This window comes from Vicugna pacos, chromosome 8 (genome assembly GCF_048564905.1).
Source record: "Vicugna pacos chromosome 8, VicPac4, whole genome shotgun sequence".
Lineage (NCBI taxonomy): Eukaryota > Metazoa > Chordata > Mammalia > Artiodactyla > Camelidae > Vicugna > Vicugna pacos.
In genome coordinates this window covers 3212190-3234542 of record NC_132994.1, presented here as the reverse complement: position 1 = coordinate 3234542, position 22353 = coordinate 3212190, and the positions used below count along the sequence as shown (strand labels likewise).

Here is a 22353-nt window from a genome sequence, read left to right as displayed (position 1 = left end):
ACAAAATTCAACATCCATTCATGATAAAAACTCTCACCAAAGTTGGTATTGAGGGAACATATCTCAACATAATAAAGACCATTTATGACAAACCCACAGCTAACATGATACTCAACCATAAAAAGCTGAAAGCCTTCCCACTAAATTCAGGATCAAGACAAGGATGCCCACTCTTACCACTTTTACTTAATATATTGGAAGTCCTAGCCACAGCAATGAGATAAGAAAAGGAAATAAAAGGTATCCAAGTTGGAAGCGAAGACGTAAAACTGTCACTATTTGCAGATGACATGATACTCTATGTAGAGAACCCTAAAGTCTCCACACAAACAACTAGAATTAATAAGTGAATTTAGCAATGCAGTGGGATACAAGATTAATATACAGAAATATGTTCTGTTTCTTTACACAAATGAAGAAATACTAGAAAGAGATAGTTTTTTAAAAGTTCCCATTTTAAAAAAACCCAGAAATAAACTTAACCAAGGACGTGAAAGCCCTATATGCTGAAAGCTATAAAACATTGATAAAGAAAATTCAAGATGATTCAAAGAAATGGAGAGATAGTCTGTGCTCTTGGATTGGAAGAATTAACATTGTTAATTGTAAACATGTTACCCAAAGAAATCTATAGATTTAATGGAATCTGAATCAATATACCCATGACAAATTTTTCATAGAACTAGAACAAATAATGCTAAAATTTATATGGAACTACAAAGGACCCAGAATTACTAAAGCAATTCTGAGAAAAAAGAACAACGCTGAAGGTATAACCCTTCCAGACTTCAGACTATACTACAAAACTACAGTAATCAGAACAGTATGGTACCGGCACAAAAACAGACATATAGATGAATGGAACAGAACAGAGAGCCCAGAAATAAACCCACACATCTATGGTCAATTAGTCTACAGCAAAGGAGGCAAAAATATACAACAGAGAAAAAGTCTCTTCAACAAGTGGTGTTGGGAAAGTATGTAAATCAATGAAATTAGAATACTTCGCACTATACACAAAAATAAATTCAAAATGGCTTAAAGACCTAAATATAAGGCATGACACCATAAAACTCCTAGAAGAGGACATAGGCAAAACATTCTTTGACATAAATCATAGCAATATTTTCTTAGATCAATCTCCCATAGCAAAAGAAATAAAAGTAAAAATAAACAAATGGACTTAATCAAACTTAAAAGCTTTGCTCAGAAAAGGAAATCATCAACAAATATAAAAGACAACCTATGGAATGGAAGAAAATATTTGCAAACAATGTGACTGACAAGGGGTTAACATCCAAAATATACAAACAGCTCATACAAATCAATATTGAAAACACAAACAATCTAATCAAAAAAATGGGTAGAAGACCTAAACAGACATTTTTCCAAAGAAGGCATATAGATGGCCAACAGGTACATGAAAAGATGTTCAATATTGCTAAGTATTAGAGAAATGTGATGAGACATCACAAGTGAGATATCACTTCACACCAGTCACAATGGCTACCATCAAAAAGTCTACAAATGCTGGAGTTTATATGCTGGAGAGGCCATAAGAAAAGGGAACCCTCCTACAGTGTTAGTGGGAATGTAAATTGGTAGAGTCACAATGGAAAACAGTATGGAGTTTTCTTAAAAAACTAAAAATAAACCTATCATATGATCCAGCAATCCCACTCCTGGGTATACATCTTGAAAGAGATGAAAACTATTATTTCAAAAGATACATCCACCACAAAATTCACTTCAGCACTATTTACAATAGCAAACACACTGAAACAATCCAAGTGTCCATCAACAGACAACTGGTTTAGAAGAGGTGGAATATTACTCGGCCATAAAAAAGAATGAACTATTGCCATTTGCAGCTACATGGATGGACCTAGAGACTATCATACTAAGTTAAGTAAGTCAGAGAAAGACAAATACTATATTATATCACATGTGGAATCTAAAAATAATACAAATGAAGCTATGTACAAAACAGAAACAGACTCACAGGCATAGAAAACAAAGTTTTGGTTACCAAAGAGGAGAGGGAAGGTGGGAGGTACAATTTAAGAGTATGAGATTAACAGACACAAACTACTAACATCAAATAGATAATCAACAAAGATTTACTTATTGCACAAGGAATTATACCCATTATACCTTGTAATAACTTATAATGGAATATAATTTGAAAAAATAAACCTGAACACTGTACACCTGAAACTAAGGCAATGTTGTAAATCAACTATATTTCAATTTTAAAAAAAAATCTCCTCTTAAGATGTACCTAAGTGCTCTGTCCTCTCTCCCTCTACAGTATATTGTCAAAATGCAGCCAAACAGATATTTAAAGAGATCGTGTTGCTTATCTATCCAAAATTGTCTAATGCTTTCCATCTCACACGTGGCAGGAAAATCAAAGTGCTACCACAGCTCCCCCACACTCACTATCATGTCACCTGTCCAGCCTCATAGCCTGATTCTGTCTTCTCATCCCAGCCACACGAGTCTCCACGCTCTCCTCTAACACAGCAGACAACATGAACACCAGTCTCTTTTAACTCATCTTGCCTCTTTCTGGAAGCCTCCTTCCCCAGGTAGTCATCACAGGCTAATTCTCCCAGCTCCTTCAGGTTTCTGCTAAGTGTTGCTTTGTTTTGTTTTGTTTTTTCCCCTCAAGGAGGCTTTTACCCAAGCACTCCAATTTTCTTCCTTTTCCTCCTAGCGTTTGTGACCACCTGGCATACTATTCATTTATTCATTCATTCATTTTTGTCTGTCTCCTCTCTCTGGAAAGCATGTAAGCTCCATTGCAGCTTTTATCTCTGTCTATAGCTTAGCAGATGTTTAATAAATAGTTGTTGAACTTAATGAACAAATACACAGAGAAAGATAAGAAATATAGTGAAGTAGGGGAAGGTATAGCTCAGTGGGAGAGCATGTGCTTAGCATGCATGAGATCCTAGGTTCTATTCCCAGTGCCTCCATTAAAAAAAGAAAAGAAAAAGAAATACAACAAAGAAAGAATTGATAGAATGTGCCTTCTTCTTTGATTACAACTTAGAGCAAGCCCTTTCCCCTGTCTTCATGGGTAAACTGACCAGGTCTGAACTGTATAGACTTGTTCCCTCCAGCTTTGAAAGCCTACTGACACCATGCTGTAACCACAGAAACTAACCAGACAGAGATCAACATGAAGAGAAAGAAAATGCCACTGAATTCATTTCTAGCCTTCTAGCTCCGCCCCCGTCTACGTAACAAAGATTTCTTTACGATCTTAGCTCATATATATTTTAAGAAAAATAGAAAAACTAATAGCACTGATTTTCTAAAAAATTGCAACAGTATGGGCACAGTTGAGGCTAATAAAAAGCTTTCATATTGTCAATTTCCCATGAAAAGCAAATTTGTCATCATTTAGTTTTTACTCTACTTCTTCCTCCCAGTCCTGGCTTCTCCTGTATTCGCAGCTCTTTCTGCATGTTCTCGTTTCATTGCCACCTAGTGGAAAATCCAGCTGATGTTATTAATATGGTCTACAATGTAACAGGCTAGAGTTTATCTCCAAAAACACTGACAGGGTTCAAAAATATTCCGATCAGATTGCACCAAAGTGTTATAAAAAGTATTTTCTATAGATGTGCACAGATAATATTATCATTCTTTTGTCTTTATTTAGTACTTCCAAGAGAAAGAGTATTTGTAAAAGGTACTTGCCAATTTATTCCTTCCCACCCCCTTTACCACCTGGTAATCATAAGTTTGAAAACAGGTAGGGAGGGTTAAGTTGGAAGTTTGAGATTTGCAGATACAAACTGCTATATATAAAATAGATAAACAACAAATTTCTTCTGTAGAGCACAGGGAACTATATTCAATATCTTGTAGTGACCTATAATGAAGAAGAATAGGAAAAGGAATATATGTATGTACATGTATGACTGAAACATGATGCTGTGCACCAGAAATTGACACATCACAAACCAACTATACTTCAATAAAAAAGAATGCAAATAAAAAAATTAAATTAAAAAGAAACTTAAAAAGTACTTGTCAAAAAGAACTTAGTAAGCAAACTTAAGTTGTAGATATTTTGCACAGTAGCTATTATGCATTTCTTAAGTCACTGAAAATATAACTTTCCTACAATATTTCTCAAATGCCAGGTATAATATTAATCACGACCTCATAATTTATTTTTCCCATGTTGCCATTCATGAAACTTTCATTGTTTTCACATTGGGAGGCTAGTATGATGTTATTCTGTGGGGGAGAGAAAAGGACAGATAGCGCCTCCATCACCAGTTTTGCTGGTCCTTTCTATTTGCATTCACATTTTCTCTGAATGTAACAAAAATAACATAGAGCAGCACATTTTTTTAAAATGGAGGAGGGGGAAGTAAGCAGGCTTACTGATTGGTTGATTGCTGGGGACTGAACCCAGGACTTTATCATGGGAAGCATGTGCTCTGCCACTGAGCTATCCCCTCCCCACATAGAACAACTCCTTTCAAATGTGCTTTTAAAAGAACTGTATCTGTCTGATTAATCATGTTCTGATTGGTCTGTTCGGAATATGCACAGGTAAAAAGATCAAAGGTTTGAATTATGTGTTTTTAAAGCCTCATACACTTTCATCCTCCCTCAAACAAGCCCAAACCCCTAGAGTAAGATCACTGAAAAGATAGAAAGGCTAACTTTGTTTTCTAATAGAGCCGAACCAAATAACTCTCCCAGGCAATCATGCTGACAACAAACAATAAAGCACCTGTCATAAAATAACATGATATTATGATATGCTGCCTGGAAACTGAGCTTTGCCATAGAATAAATGACACCATCCTAACATACGAGCACAAAGGCAAGTGGGAAATACGGGATTTATTGCTTTAAAATCAAACTAACAATGTATTATGGCAGTACGTTGGGGAAAATTGCAAATGCCCTGAGCCCACTAAATAATCACGACTGACGCCAAGGTGTTTGAGCTGGAGGACACATGAGCAGCTATCCTTCAAGCCTTATGAAAACCTCTTGAAATTGGTTTCCTTTTCCAATTTAGAAAGGGGAAAGAGACAAAAGGTAGGCAAGATCAGGACAAATCAGAAACAAGCACACTATAAATGAGTCTCCTAGCTCTCTGAGCTGCATCAAACGCTGTTTTCAACTGCATTTTTATCATGTGGCTCCTAGGGCTCCCTTTCAACATCTGTTAATACCTTTAGAAGGGATGTTTGCTTTCCTGAAGCAAAGCAAGGTTTATTCCTGCAAAATAAAGTATTCAATTAAAGTAGAGTGTCAAAGATTAGAATGCATCTAATTTCATGAAGAAAAATGGGAAAATACACTGTGACTTGTTACTTTCCTGCTCTTGGCACATTTCACTTTCATTTAAAATTTCTCCCCAGGAATACTGGATATTTGCTGACTCTGAATGAAGAGAAAATTGCCCTCTCAGTGTATGTCGTCTCCTGCTCAGGAGACACAGATACTACTCTCCATCGCTCTGTAAGTCTTCCAAGGGACAAGCAGTCACTGCTCAACTTCATAACTGCAGCAACTTCAAGCTTCAGCCAAAGCGAGATCATAGACCATAAAATACAAACAAGGGCCTAGGTACCACTCACGGGCTCTTGGGTTTGTCTAGGAAATTGTATGAGTACTTGACTCTTCTTAGTCTGGAAAAAGGAGGAGCAGTTTGGAAAAACTAATAGAGACTGAGAAAGGGAAAAAGTCATAAACATGGAAATTCCCACATGAAGGTCCGTTGTCCTAGAACACTGGACTTTATCTTCTCCTGGGTAACTGTACCCCCCGCCGGGTTCCTCTCAGACACCCTGCCCTTTAGGAAACATCCTTGAACTCCACCCCGATGCCTCCCTGCCCTGATCTGGGTGAAGAGCCTTTTCCCATGCGTCTGTTCACTCTCCTGGTCCTGATTGTGTTACATCATCATTGTTGCAACGCTTCCCCTCCCAGCCTGAACTGGGGAAGACATGGTCTGTGACTTGTTTAACTCCCTATGCCCAGTGTCTAGGCACAAATGAAAGCTCACTAAATGAATAAACAAGTAAGACTAATGTCTGAGGACATGTTTTATATTGTATATCTTCCTTCTTAAAAACAAGCTGAAACATTTATTTTATTGGTCCTGCAAAGTAAATTCTGGAAAATCAATGCAAACCACAAATACTTTCCAAAATGAGAATCACAAGATGAAATGTGGTCCCACATATTTTTCTTTTTTTCAGAGGAAAGTTAGTTGGCACAGAAAAAAAAGAAGGTAGATTAGATTTTTTTTTCGTTTTTTCTTTTTTCTTTTTTTTTTTTTTTTGCCTGACACTGTTTTTATGAGCCAAAAAACCTACATGAGGTCACTTTTTCAACTGAAAAATGGAGGCAATCTTGTCTGTGCTTGCTGTCTTATGAAACTGTGGCAAGCATAAAATAAGTTAATGGGAATAAAAGCATTTTTTAAAACTTTGAATTGGTGTATTAGGCTATAAAGGTGCTAAAAAGCATAAATGGGATTTATTACATAGAGTTTTCTACTTCTTTGTCTTACACAGGGTAAAAATTGAAGAACACATTTTGGTGACAAGTTGGAGTTTGACATCATCACTGTCCTTGGATGTAAGTAGGATTTTTGTAGCTTGAAACCTTGATCTGTTATAGTTATTATCACTACCACGACCAGCACCACATCATCAAATATGGAACATTAATGAGCATTTAGACTCAATTCTCTTTCATGTTTCCTTGTGGTGGAATCAGAATTCAGTGCGTAGGAAAAAACTGGTCATGCCTGTTTCAGATACTTCCCACATGGACAGCGTGTTGACTTTGGGAAACTCCTTGGTGGACCAAAAGTAAAAAGGTACCTACCAGGTTCCTTGTTGCCTTCCTGCCCATGGCAGAATGAAATAGAAGACAATGGGTCTTAACTGATCTCCACTGTGATGTGAGACTCACTTGGCAGAAAACCTACAATCCTCCATAATATTATTGGATGGACTATAATATAATGGAGTCATATTGAGACTTTACCGCTCTGGCAATCAGACAATTTAATAGCATCCTAGCATGCAGAATTCAGAACTATACTGCCTTGAAATGTTTCTCAGGAACAATGAATTAATAACTCAATTATACACATACTTGATTGATAGTCATCACAGTGAGGAGGTTCCCTAAGGTAACTTCCCCTCATGCATGGTCCAGAGATGACACAGATATGGCGGAAGTCCAGTGTTACCTGAAAACCATTCCAGTGCCATTGCAAAGACCTCGCTGCACAAATTTCAAGATGGCCCAACAGTGGTCCCATTGGCTTTCTAACCCAGCCACTTGAGGTGCAATGACTCATTAGTTGGAGAAATACTTTCTCAAGTGTCTACACGCCAGAGCAGTAATGTGACAATTACAAATCGCCTCCTGTCCATCACAGAATATAGAAATTTCACACTACCCTTCACACTAATCACAATTCTTCCCTTGAAAAGGAGTCATTTGAACAACTCCATTACTGAGATGCCCAATAACCTTTCTTTCTCTGGACAACTACTGCACAGGAACTTTTCGAAATCATTGTGTCACCCCTGTTGCACTCCAGGATATGAGTTTTGTGACTAGAATTTAACAGCTCCATATGAGAGAGAATGGAGAGAGAGAAAGAAAAGGGTGGGAGGGCATAAATTGTTTATTTATTGAGCTCTAAATTCTTTAGTTTTTTTCCAAAATATCACTAGCTCTCTAAGACATATTTTTTAAATTCCTGTCACAATATTATAAAATATCCTTTTAAGGGATAGTTCAGCAAAAGTTTAACAGTTCAGAATAATAGAACTATATGGTAGTAGTTGGCACAATTAATGTGCCATTGTATAATTCCTTATCTTTATATCCATGGGTCTCTACAGCAAAGTCATGAACAGATCTCTAAAATCTTTTCCTATGTCATGCAAGACCTACTTATAAATAAATAAACATTGTGCTGTCTGCATAACCTTCATTCTTGCTCATCGGATACCATACAACTTCCTAACTCCTCTCTCACACTGTGCAGTTAGCAGCCCTCACCCCCGCACTGCCCCCTCACACACACGCTCACTCACATGTTCACATACACATTTCATCCAAACCAGCCAGTCTCCAGATTTTATATTCTACCTCTTTTTCCTTTCATGCTCTTTCTCTCATCTAGAAGACACTTCCCCACTTCTTTTACCAATTCAGATCTTTCCATTTCAAGGTTCATTGCTACCAAGAAGCATGGAATTCTTGACTCACTGAATCCACCATTCATCTCAACCTTACTTTGAATATTCCCATCGGTTATATAAACACAGTAGGTACCACACCAGTATGAGTTTCTTTCCAGTGGCCTCAGAAGGATTCTGGGCATGTAGCAACTTCCAAGTAGACTGCACACACCTCTATACCAGGGGCCATCTACTCAACTTGCTCTGATTCTCCAATCCATCCAGTGCATGGTATGCTCAGTGGAGGTACTAAAGGCATTTTGAAAAACTGCTTGAATCGAATGACTTTTTAAAAGTGAGTAACTATTCATTAAGACATTTAGAGGATGATCATAGATGTCTGAGGTTCTCATTTTTACCAGCCTGGTTTTGTTTTAATCTACCATCATGTATGACTGTACACTTACCGGAACAGAGACTTGAGGATTATCCACAAGTTTTCCCAGCACAGCAAAACCATTGACATCGATTTTGCCCCTTGGCTTTATCGGTAAGGATTCGATTCTGTTACAGTCAACAAAGAGCGTAGCACTGCTCCTTTCCACGCCAATCATGATCTTATGCCACTGGGAATCGAACAAGGAGGGCAAATTCGAAAAGGCTGCAGTTTGGAGACTGCCATCCAGTCCCTTGTATGAAAATGAGACAGATTTGGTCTGGCCATTAATCTTCACACCAACTTGCTCCTTCCCTGAGGAGTCCTGAATCTGCCAAATGCTCCAGTGCTTTTTGAGCGTGCTTCCAGTCATCCGGAAAGTAGTGAGAAAGGAGTATTCTTCGGGCAGCCCACTGGGATACAAATGCCTGAGTAAAACATTAAGACAGTAAATATAAATCTTGTTTTCTGTACCCAGGTGTATTACCATGTTTCCTAATTATGCTATTTTAGATGCTGGATCTACAGAAAGGCTATAGTGTGGAAAACCATGTACTACTTGTTCTTTCATGACTGTTCATAAACCTTCACAGAAGTTCAATCATTCATGTACGTTAACGCTCCATCTTAAAATACACGTTGCAGAAAAACCTCCCTCATGGGTAAGAAGGGTTCCCAAATGCCACATAATCCCAACAGTATTACTATTTATGCTACCCAAAGGGCTACTGTTCAGCAATTCCACCCAAGAAAAATGTATTCGGCCAACAGACACATTCTTGCAAAGTTCTTGGCAACAGTCTTCCACAACTGAAAGACGAGATCATTTGGAATTCAGATCAGCTCTACTAGTTTTTGAGACCCTTTAATTAAAGTGGCTTTTTAAATTTTTATTTTAACATAACATGTTAGGATTATCTGTTATTTCCATAATTGCTTGGATTTACCCCCTCCCCAAGTCTGTCAACTGTACTGGAGGTTTTAATACATACATTTAAAAAGGTTTAGTTTGGAGCTGAAGAAAAGAAACATATAAGAGCTATTTACTATCCTATTTTCCCAGGATTATGCTAACATATCTATTTTGATATTTGTTTTTACTATAGCTTCTGTTTGTCATATTTCCTTTGACTTTAGATTTTTCAGAATATACCTATTCCAAAAAAAACTTCTGGAGAAGCTAAAGTTTGTTAATGACAATATAAGACACTGCCTGCTGTGTAATTATAAAACCTTATGGAAGTTTACATATCTCATTTAACCAATCTCAATTAATTTGGAGCTAGGAAATAGTTTTGAAAGTTTTATTCAATGGCAAAATTTGGCAAGTATCCATTTAAATTACAGATATATTCTTTTGAGTATTCTTTTTAATTACTGACCTGAATTTAACCACATACTTAAAGAATTTGAGGGAGGGGGTCCAAGATAGTTATTGCTGTGGTGTGAGGGTTTCCAAAAAGGAAGATAAATCCTAATGTTTTGTCTCCTCTTCCTTAAAGCATTAATTTTCTATGCTTTAAAAAAAAAACACACCTGTGTCACCTATACATTTGTTTAAAGACGTGCTGAGCAAGGCTGTAGAATTTCATCATTCTCTAGAAAAAACAAGTCTACTTTGTTCTGATTCTAAAAGTCACAGTAACTTCCTCTCATGAGTCCTTTCCAAGACATTGTAAGGTTAACGGCAGGACCTCTCCCAATGTGTGCTTCATCCAATTTCCCTGCTAAATGAGCAAAGAGATTATGCTGAAGGTAGGATGTGACAAAATGTCTTCATTTACTTCTGACTTGGTCATGTAATGCTAAAACCTTTTTAAAAACAGGAAGTGGTTGGGGCTGTTAGAAGAGCAATTCATTTATAGACACATTGTTCCGTCAAGAATATCCATCTCTCTCTTTCTCCATATATATGGATGCAATATGTTTGTGTGTGTATACAAATATAATCAAGATCGCCATGCTGTTAAGCTTTCAAACTAGGCAAACGCAGTAAGAGGTAAGAGGAGAAACATGATGAGAAGAGAAAATTCCTTCCAGTGTTCAACTTAGTAAAAAATATATATATGTACTTGTATATACCTAAGACCAGTTAAAAGCCCTCACAAGTCTAATTTACAGAACAGTCAGTCCCATTGTCTTTTCTGAACACCTGAGAATCTGTTCTTGCAAATATGCTCCGCACATCGCTAAGTAAACTTGACAGCATACATAATTTAAAAGAAGCTGAATGTATAAATGATTTATTTCATTATGTTACAGTCTGCACAGAATAACTTAAAAGAAGAACCATAGGGTTTGAATAAAAGATAAGAAGTCTTTGGACCTTGAAATATTTGTTTATGACCTTAACCCAAAGAAAAGCTAAGGATTATATTTGTTAAGGCTAACAGTCACAACATGTTTGAAGGATGAGTTGAAAATGTAGAATAAAAAGCATCAAAATTATGTGGCACCTAATATTTTTTAAAAATTGAAAAGATAAATGAGGATAAGTTGTGGCTCTGTCACATTAGCTCTGTCCTCTCCCTCCCATGAAGATTCTGCTAATAGTTTCTTTTTACTCCCTTGCATCTTATATTCTCTAGCACAGAAATTCCCTTAAAAACCAAGACAGCCTGCTAAATGCATTGTTTGAGAGCAATTCCAGTACCTGCCTTTCTTGAATGAGTAGATTTGAAAGGCAGCTTGAAAGGGAAGAATCTACTGAGGAGCAAAGGCCCCCATCTGCATCTTGTCTCTCCTCTAGTCCTCTCCACGACGTACAGTAAACACGTCACTAACACCACTGTGTACCAGGCTCCATTCAAGCCCTGTCCATTTGTTAATATTTACTCTTCATGGCAACCCAGTGGCATCATTATTATTCCTATTTTTAAACTGAAGTTAACTGAATCAAAGAGTCTAAGTAACTTGCCATGGGACTCTATCTCAGCCCTTGGGCTTACCTCCCCCAGTTTTTATTTCTCCTTGTCTCTTCTACTTCCTCCCTCCTTCTTCCTTCATATCTTAAGAAGTCTTGCCAGTAAAACAAGAGCTTTTAGTTTTTGTGGAGGCAGGGAGTCAAGGAGATAGAGAATACGGGGCATTGGTTGTAGCCTGTGAAAAATGTATCATGGTAGCTCTAAGCATGTAGAGAAGAGCAACAACAAAGATGAACAGAAAGGCTGCGTGTGTGTGTGGCCTCGAGTTTATCAATTGCTAAACTTAGAGTTAATGACAGTCCAGACTTTACCTTAAATTATAGAAGAGAAAATTAAGTCAGCACTGAGAGTCTCATGTCATGTTTAATTATTTTATTAAAGAAAGAAAAACCATAATATTATGGTTACTGGAGAAAGGGGATGGGAAGGGATAAATTTGGGAGTTTGAGATTTACAAATATTAGTCACTATATATAAAAATAGGTTTAAAAATTTTTTTCTGTATAGCACAGGGAACTATGTTCGATTTCTTATTAATGAAAAAAATGATGATGAATATATGTATGTACATGCATGACTAGGACACTGTACTGTACACCAGAAATTGACACATTATAATTGACTGTGTTTCAGTAAAATAATAATAATAATAATAATAATAATAATAATAATAATAATAAAATTAAATTTTTAAAAAATGAATAGGAAATTGTAGCAGTTCCACATACAATATTAATTACATGTTATGCAACATGTACACACAAAATAATTATGCACCTAAGTAATTTGGATTCATACGTGTGTGATTCAAAATAAAATACATTGCCTTTTTACACCTCTGATTTAACTAATCCTGTGAGATCCATTAGAAGAAAGGAAGATATGCTTAAACCTTCATTCTTTTGTTTTGTTTTAATAAATTTTTTATTTTTGTTTCAATCAATTTTCATTAAATATAACACATCATAAAAAATTGTTTAAATTTAAAAAAATTAAAAAGAAAAAAAAGCCAAAATATTCTAAAGCTTATTTAAGAATACATATAACATTTCTCTACATAGAAAGAAAATACAAGCAAAAAAAAAAGTCAGTGGCTGTTATTATGCCTTTAGTCTCCCCAAATATGACTGGTTTCCAGGTTTGGTGTGAGATCGTGGTTAGAAACACAGCCTCTGAAATAATTCTGCCTGGATTTCAATCCTCCCAGCACCTCCTAACCCTGGGACCTTATGCGAGTAACTTAAACTTCCTAGCCTCAGTTCCCTCTTCCAGAAAATATGAATAACAATGTCCCCACCACAAAATTATAATGAGAATGCAATTTGATGTAAATTAGTAAATCTATAAAAAGAGCTTATACAGTGCACTATTGTTGTTTTATAAAATATGTGCTCAAAACACTAATTTCTATCTTCAATCTGGCACTCTATCAGAATATTCTAATTTGACCAAAATTTTTATTATTATAAACATTTAGAGTTTCTATGATATTCTTTTACTGCTCTAATTATTATTTACCTGTACACCTTAATTTCTACCAAAGCCCTAATTTTCTTGTCCATATACCAAAGGAATCTTAATTCAATTTTTTACAGTGCCCTAAAACATACCGTAATAATTATCACCATCACATTTAAGGTATTTAGGTGATAGAAAACCGAAAGTCCTGAAGCTCATTCCTAACAGTGGCATGACTCAGTCACTGCGCATGCACTACATCACCTCAGTTATAAATAATTTAAAGAAGAAAAGGCTTAGTTCCAGAGAAGGAGATGTAGGGCTTTTAAAAGTATTATCACCACCATCGTATCTGCTATCATCGTTCTAGTTTCGCTTTTGTTTGGTCCCTGCCCAGGAGCCAAGCACTGGATGCATGGTTCTATTTCAGCACCAGGACGCTTGAACAGCACCATTGTGAGTCCGCTAGCCACCTGGTGGTTTCTAGTTAAATTTATGCTTAACCTCTGGCACTCTTCACAGAGGGTCCTTTCAGTCAAGCCAGACAAATTATAGAAAAACAGAGAGCAAGGTAATAAGAACATGTCCTGAATCAATGTATAATAGTCTCAGTGATTTTTTTTTCCTGGAATGGAAAGTAAATTACACACTGAAAACATGAAGAGCATTCACATATTCAGGCACTAAAGATAGGAAGGTAAATAAATTCCTTCATCTTTAAATAAAGTCAGGATCCAAGGAACATGGAGCCTGAGAAGACACCCTCACATCAGACAGATTTCCATTTTTTAAATGACATTTGTGGCAGGTAATTAGATAAAGGATTTTTTACACTACCTGGTTGGAATTCTGAAGTCTACATTGTTCCCCAATTTGTAAGCCACTTGTAATGAAGTTGATCCCACTACCCTCTGGATAGCTCTTCTGGAAGCTGCTTTATCTACCTGGAACTGAGAAATCAAGTCAAACCCTACAGAAAGGAAACACAGAATGGAAAGGCTAGAATGAGATTGGTTTCATTCCTTTCCACAACCTTCCCAAATAAAAGACTATATCATATGATACACTGCTACTCGCCTGGTAAATCATCTTGGCCAATCCTGACCTTTGGACAGAGTTCATTTTCACCATTTGAATTTGAATTGACAGGGAACCCTGCAAAAGAGATAGCATGTCATCCCACCTCAGCCCCCACAGGGACTGCAGGGACATATCAATGATGACAAGAGCTGAGCAACCTTTGAAGCACAATATTACACTAAACAGCTTTCTTCCAAGTAGTATATTTGGTGTTAGCTCTGTGACTCTATGATTATAATTTATTTATCTTCAACCCGTCCTGAAAGGGAGGTTAGGCACAAAGTTGCTTTAATCATTTGCGATGGGAAAATGTTCCCATTGGGGAAGTTTGGAATTTGCTCCTTTAGAACCAGAGCTGTGTGGTGTTCTGAATGGCACAGTGTCAGAAGCCTGTCTGGAAAGCTTTTAGTGGTTTGGGCTAGAAAATATTCCTTTCAACACCAAAAATTTTAGAAATCCTAAGAGAATCGAGAGCCAGTTCAGTGGCACTTCTGAAGAGTGGAGTTCTTAAAGAATCTTTGTCAAGTGGAGGAAGGAGTTGAGGGCATCTTAGGATTCACTACTCCTAAATAAAATATAGAAAATGCATTCAATTTTATAAGCTCTTTCTAAGAGATCAAATAAGGGCTCCAACTAGACTATTGCCAACAACCAACAATGGGGCAGAGTAACAAGAAGAAGAGAATTGTGAGAAGAATTAAACCCTCAGTCACGAGAAGGATGAGAAATCCTAGAAGGAAACTGGGTGCTCCTTACACAAGGGAAAGATTACAGGGAAGGGTAGTTTTTTCAATAACACAGAAGGCTTCATGTAACTGTCCAACCCTGGTGCCCTGCTGGAACTCACCTGATGACAGACACTTGCTAGACTCCAAAAGCATTTTCCAGTTATACAGCTTTGGCAAACATACTCTTTACACCTCCTCTGACCCCAGATTATTGGCTTCTATCTATCCATCCATCTATCCAACATTACCAACCACCATCCAAACAAGGCTGGCACTGCAGAAGGCACCATGGCGCACAGGTTAGGTTTCCTACAAAACTGTGATCACAGCCAGAACTTTTCCATAGGCAACACTGCCCTCAGAAAACTGGATACAGAGGACACACAAGGCCAGGGCAGGGTTGAAGAATGAGGGTGTGAGAGACCCTGGATACTTCACTCATCCACAGCCCTGTCTGATCCTTTCTGGGAACAAGGGATCTTTTGAAATCTAGAAACTGTGACCCTTACTTGGGCGACGCTTGACAGTCGCAGAGGCCCAGGTTCCCAGGAAACTGCATACAGAGAAGAAAACTGGAACTTTCCTGAAGAGGAGAGAAGAAAAATGACTCAAACAGGAGTCCCTCCAGATGGGGACTACTTCAACATTTTGTAGGTGACACACTTAATGAATGCAGGCAATCAGTCCTCAGTATGGCGTATTTTTTCCATTTCCTTTATCAAATCTGATCAAGAGATTTAATGAATTCTCTCATTCCCAGCTCCAACTCGAAAGCAATCATGAGATTGCTGTATTCTCTAACTCACTTTCTCCAAATTCTCCTGTCTCTCTGCTTCTACCCCTCTATCCTTGTCCATGCTTTCTTTTCCCTTCCTGCCTCTCCATTTTGGGGGCTATCTCACTCTCTTTGTCTCTCTCTTCTGTCTCTCATGATTGCTCTTTTCTGTCTCTCTCTCTCATCTCTCTCTGTCTCTCTGTCTCTCCCCTCTCCCCTCACCTCCTCTCCTGCCATTACTGCAGAAATACAGACTCTTGGTTCCCAGGGCCCCCAGCCCTGTGTCCCCACCACTCTTTTCCACGTCAGATTCTTACCAGAAGTTCTTCATTCTCCCAAGAGGTTTTCCTTTGTTGCCACCAGCCCCAAAGAAGGAGGGGTTGCAGGGGAGTCAGGGCTCCCCTAAGACCCCTTCACTGCCACCCCAGGACTGGGTTCTGGGCCCAGCCTTGGTTCCTCCTGCCCCTGTGAGGGCTAAAAGCAAAGGGAGTGAACCAGGGGCACCTGGTGACACTTTAAGCCAAATCAGAGGGAAGGGGCGGGGAGAGGTCACCCCGTAAGGCCGGGCCTAGCCAGAGGTGTGTCTCCAAAGCTAACAAGGTTCCACTGAAGGAGGGATTAGCAAGGGAAAGTTGGTTGAAAAGAAAAAAAAATCAGGATGTGGAGAAATCCACCAGAAAAACTCAGGCGAGCGGCTCTGGGAGTACAGTGGAAGCTTTGAGCTCTAGGAACACACTGGGAGCTTTTAGAGGATGGAGGGTGAGAGGGGCTCACTGGAAGGCAGAGGTGGGGATTCATGGGGGCCTTGGTACCCAGCCAACCAAGGTTTGAATCCTTGTTTGTTCTGAAGCTCTCTAGCTATAGGTCCTTGGGCGAATTAATCTGACTGTAACTCGGTCGTCTGAACTGCAAAGCAAGATGAACACAGTTACCCAGAACACTTTTTTTGAGAACTAAATGAGATAGAAAAGCAGAAAGTCCCATGCCTGGCTCAGGAGAACCGTCATTACTCTCCATCATCACTGTCCTTATAACGAACACTTCGCCATGGGCTCCCCTCGTTGAAAGTGCTTGAAGCCTGCTAACATTTAATTCTCACAAAACTATAAGGTTAGACTTAAGTTATTCCTAGTCTAGAGATGAGGCAACTAAGACACGGAAAATGAAGTAACTTGGAATCTCTTCTCAGTGGCACAGCTAATTCACTCCATACACGAGATCTCTTTGTACCTGATGGCTGGAAATCTTGATAAAATGTAACATCAAGCCCTCAGATCTTACTTTTTCTTAAGCTCTACCTACAGTACCAAAGCTGAGCAGAATATCCTTGGAAATAAGCAATGTGTTTTTCTCCATAAACAAGTTAAGAGTAAGTTACAAGGAGCACAAACCTGGACAGAGAAATTTTTTTATCAGCATATGTCACACCCGCCCAGCCTGTCTCCAGGGCCTGAGCCACTGGAGAGGGATCCCCTCCCCCACCTTCCCAACTCTGGATGGTCCAAAATTAAGGGCTTTCAGAGCAGAGAATTCAATGATCCTCATAAGTCATTGCTATCTAGCATGGAGTAGTTCTGCTTCCTTGGAATGTCTTTAATCTTTAAATTAATTTAATTGTTATTCACTGCAAAATAAGCAGTATTGCTCCCTATTTAGGGGTTGTTTTGTTCTGTTTTGTTTTGTTTTGCTTTGCTTTGTTTTCCTTCCAGAAAACATCCTTTCCTCGTCTGCCTCCCTCAGCTCACTGGGAGTTTGGCTTGATGAGCTAAGAGGCAAACTTCAGTGTTCAAATCATTGACCCATCCCTGTTTTTCTACTCATGACCTACCTGTTGGAGTGCTGTCTCCCCAACTGCCAGCATTGGGACATGTGTTTCCACATGGTGTTTGGGGCTTTCCACATGACTCTGTCATTTTCCATCCATCCATCAAAGTTACAGTTTTCCAGGGCAGCCATTGTGGCTGAGTCACAGAATTACAGATGGTCCCTGTTGAGCTTCTTCTTGTAAGTGGACCAGGTCTTCTCGTATTTAAATGGTTTATTAACCCAAAGAACTGAACCTCTACTGGTAGGACATCAGAGGAGAAATTGTGCAGCTGGGGGCCTCCTCGATGTCCTGAAATCACACACAGTAAGCCAGCCCTGGATTCGCAGAAAAAAAGTCCATTTTCCCAAAGGGATCCTCTCCCTGGAGGTTCTTTATTTGCAGTACAGATCCCCTAATAATATTACTCTGGGATAGAAGAGGCAGATTTTTCTACAGAATTAAGTGTTCGAATAATCCTTTTGTTAAGTATTTTAGAGATTTCACCTCCATGTTTGCCCCTACCCCGTCTCATTTTAAAGAATCTTCTATAGCCAGGATCTGAAGACAAGTGAGGGGAAGCTTTTAATAAAAGGTAAAAGAAAAGGGAAGAAAATGGGTGTGTCTATATGCAGTTTGGCTTCTTTCCAGCTTGGCAGTTTTATTTAAAATGGTGAGGAACAAGCAACAGCTCTATGAAGAAAGAACGTAAATCCAGAGAAAACAGAGTATGTTAATCACACACACACATTTAAGGAAATTTTTTCTCCTCCGCCCGCTCCCACTTTCTATTAATCATATTTCCTTATATGACATTAGAGTCTCACAGGGAGCAGTGGAAATCCCATGCTGTGCCCATCCAGGTCAGGCTGCACACGAAAATCATAGGCACGCAAGCTTTTTCATCATCAACGCTATTTCCCTCACTTTACTTAATAGTTCTGTTCCTGAAAACTCAAGCAAAAATGAAATCTGGTCAATCATACCAGACTGTAGATGCACCAAGACAGCCTGATATTTTAAATGACGCACTTTATACATAAAAGTATTTTATACAGAATCAGTGTGTTTTCACCCCTCTTTACTCCCTCCCTCCCCACCCCTAAACATACAGTGCTCTACACAACATACATACATACTAACCTTTTCCCTTCTAGAAGCCCAGAAGTCTACTTACTTACAGTTTAAATTGGGGGAAATCATCACAAATAATCATCTTTCTTGATAACCTACTTTCTTTCACTTGTTTACTCAGTCATTCAACAAACACTTCTTGAATCACTATATACCCCAAGTAGATACCACTCCTACCAAGTGTGAGGAGCCAAAGGGACAAAAGCATGAACAAACATAGCCTTGCCTTGAAGAAGCTCACAGCCCAGTGGGGACTCCAATATAAAAATGATTCCAAACATAGATCTCAGCAATGTTCTTCTAGAGTAATCTACCCAAGCAATAGAAATAAAAGCAAAAATAAACAAATGGGACCTATTTAAACTTATAAGCTTTTGCTCAGCAAAGGAAACCATAAGCAATACAAAAAGACAACCCACAGAATGGGAGAAAATATTTGCAAAAGATGAGACTGACAAGGGCTTAATCTCCAGAATATATAATCAGCTCATACAACTTAATAAGAAAAAAACAAACAACCCAATCAAAAAATAGAAGACCTAACAAGCAATTCTCCACTGAAGACATATGAGTGGCCAACATGCACATGAAAAAATGCTCAATATCGCTTTTTATCAGAGAAATGCAAATCAAAACTACAATGAAGTGTCCCCTCACACCAGTCAGAATGGCCATCATTCAGAAGTCCACAAATGATAAATTCTGGAGAGGGTGTGGAGAAAAGGGAACCCTCTACACTGTTGGTGGGAATGTAGTTTGGTGCAGCCACTATGGAAAACAGTATGGAGATTCCTCAAAAGTCTAATGATAGACTTACCACATGATCCAGCAATCCCACTCTTGGGTGTATATTCAGAGGGAACCTAAATTCAAAAAGACACATGCACCCCAGTATTCATAGCAGCACTATATACAATAGCCAAGACATGGAAACAACCCAAATGTCCTCCAACAGATGACTGGATAAAGAAGCTGTGGTATATTTATACAATAGAATACTACTCAGCCTTAAAAAATAATAAAATAATGACATTTGCAGCAACATGGATGGACCTGGAGATCGTCATTCTAAGTGAAGTAAGCCGGAAAGAGAGAAAAAAAACCACATGATATCACTTTTATGTGGAATCTAAAAAAAAAAAAAAAAGACAAACAAACTTATTTACAAAACAGAAACAGATTCACAGACACAGAAAACAAACTTATGGTTACTAGTGAGGGAAGATGTTGGGAAGGGATAAACCGGGAGTTCAAGATTTGCAGATACACACTACCATATATAAAAATAGATAAACAATAAGTTTATATTGTATAGCACAGGGAACCATATTCAATATCTTATAATCTATGGTAAAGAAGAATATGAGAAAGAATATATGTATGTTCCTATGTGAATAAAGTAATGTTCTGTACACCAGAAATTGACACAACATTGTAAACTGACTGTACTTCAATAAAAATATATTAAAAAGAAAGAAAAAGAATTTAGGATCCATTAGGCAATAGACGTATGTAACTAAATAAAAAAAATGATTGCAAAACAGTAAGTGAAAAGAGGCTGCAGCTATGTTAAACATTGTATGTAAAAATAAATAAACAAAAATTTCTTCTGTATAGCACAGGGAACTATATTCAATATCATATAATAACCTTTAATGAAAAAGAATATGAAAATAAATATATGTATATCTATGCATGGCTATACTCCAATAAAAATTTTTTAATTTAAAAAATAAAATTAAAAAAGAGGAGCAACATCACTGAAAACAAGTATGAACTCAGTCCAGGAGCATCAGGAAATTTTTCATAAAAGAGGTAAAAAAATCTTTTTTATTGAAGTAAAATTGTCATGCAACATTATGTAAATTTCAGGCATACAGCGTTGTAATTCAACATATGTCTACATTAGAAAATGATCGACACTAAAGGTATAGTTACTGTGCGTCACTGTACATTAGACACCACCACCCATTTCCCTGACCTCCCCACCAACTCCCTGCCCCTTTTGGTAACCACCAGTTGTTCTCTGTATCTATGAGGTTTTTGTTTTGTTTTGTTGTTTGTTCATTTGTTTGGTTTTTTTAGATTCCACATATGAGTAAAATCATACAGTGTTTGTCTTTCTCCACCTGACTTGTTTCACTTAGAATAATACCCTCAAGATCCATCCATGTTGTCACACATGACAAGACTCCATTCTTTTTATGGCTGAGTAGTATTCTACTGTGTGTGTGTGTGTGTGTGTGTGTGTGTGTACACCACATCTTCTTTATCCATTCATCCATTGATGGACACAGGTTATTTCCATATCTTGACTACTGTAAATAATGCTGTAACAAACATAAGGGTACATATATCTTTTTGAGTTAGTGGCTTCACCAATTTACAGTCTCACCAACAGTGTAAGAGGAATCCCTTTTCTCCACAGCCTCCTCAGCACTTGTTATCTATTGTCTTTTTGATAATAGCCATTCTAACAAGTGTGAGGTGATATCTCATTGTGGTTCTGATGCAGTTTCCTGATTAGTGATTAGTGATATTGATCGCTAGTGATATTAAATATCTTTTGATGTGCCTTGTGGCATCTGTATATCTTCTTTGGAAAATGTCTATTCAGATTTCTGCCTATTTTTTAATTGGGTTGTTTGGGGGGGTTTTGTTATTGAGTTGTATATATTCTTTATATATTTTGCATATTAACCCCTCATCAGATATTTGATTTGCAAATATCTTCTCCCATTCAGTAGTTACCTTTTCATTTTGATGATGGGTTCCTTCACTGTGCAGAAGCTTTTTAGTTTGATGTAATCCCATTTGCTTATTTTTTGCTTTTTGTTTCCCTTGCCTTTGGAGTCAGATCCACAAAAGCATCACTAAGACTGATAGGAACTCACTGTCTATGTTTTCTTAAAGGAATTTTATTGTGTCAGGTCTTACAGTCAAGTCTTTAATCCATTTTGAGTTAATTTGTGTGTGTGGTGTAAGATAGTGGTCCAGTTTCATTCTTTGCATACAGTTGTCATGTTTTCTCAATGCCATTTATTAAAGAGACTGTCCTTTCTCTGTTGTATGTTTTTGACTCCTTTGTCTTAAATTGTCCATATCTACGTAGGTTTCTTTCTGGGCTCTCTATTCTGTTCCACTGATCTGTCTGTTTTTAATGCCAACACTAAACTGTTTTGATTACTATACCTTTTTTGTAACATTTAAAGTCAAGGAGCATGGTAACTCCAGTTTGGTCCTTTTTCTCAAGATTGGTTTGGCTATTTAGATATTTTGTGGCTCCATACAGATTTTATAATTATTTGTTCTAGTCCTGTGAAAAATGCATTGGAATCTTGATGGGGAATTGCATTGACTCTGTGGATTGCTTTGGATAGTGTGGATATTTTCACAATACTAACTCTTTCAACCCATGAGCATGAAGTGTATTTCTATTTATTTGTGTCTTCTTCAATTCTTTTCAGCAGTGTCTTATAGTTTTCAGTGTACAGGTCTTCCACCTCCTTAGTTAAATTTATTCCTGGATTTTTTTTATAGAACTGTAAATGGGATTGCCTTCTTGATTTCTTTTTCTGATAACTTGTTATTAGTGTATAGAAACAGCACAGATTTCTGCATATTGATTTTGTGTCCTGCAACTTTACTGAATCCATTTATTAGTTCTAACAGGTTTTCACTGTATTGTTTAGAATTTTCTACATATAGTATCAGGTCATCTGCAAAGAGTGATAGTTTCTCTTCTTCCTTTCCAGTTTAGATGCCTTTTTTCCTGCTTAATTGTCGTGGCTAAGACTTCTGATGCCATGCTGAATATAA

The 22353-nt window shown here is 37.7% G+C and overlaps 1 protein-coding gene across 1 annotated transcript in view; it reads right to left on the bottom strand.

The window, feature by feature from the left end:
- Positions 1-16070, bottom strand: part of COL9A1 (collagen type IX alpha 1 chain) — an 84928-nt gene extending 68858 nt beyond the window's left edge. Inside the window, 5 exon segments of the mRNA XM_072965487.1 lie at positions 8663-9059; positions 13851-13983; positions 14091-14168; positions 15331-15404; positions 15914-16070. Coding sequence (XP_072821588.1) covers positions 8663-9059; positions 13851-13983; positions 14091-14168; positions 15331-15404; positions 15914-15927 — 696 coding nt within the window. The 5' untranslated portion in view covers positions 15928-16070.
- Between the last annotated feature and the right edge of the window lie 6283 nt (positions 16071-22353).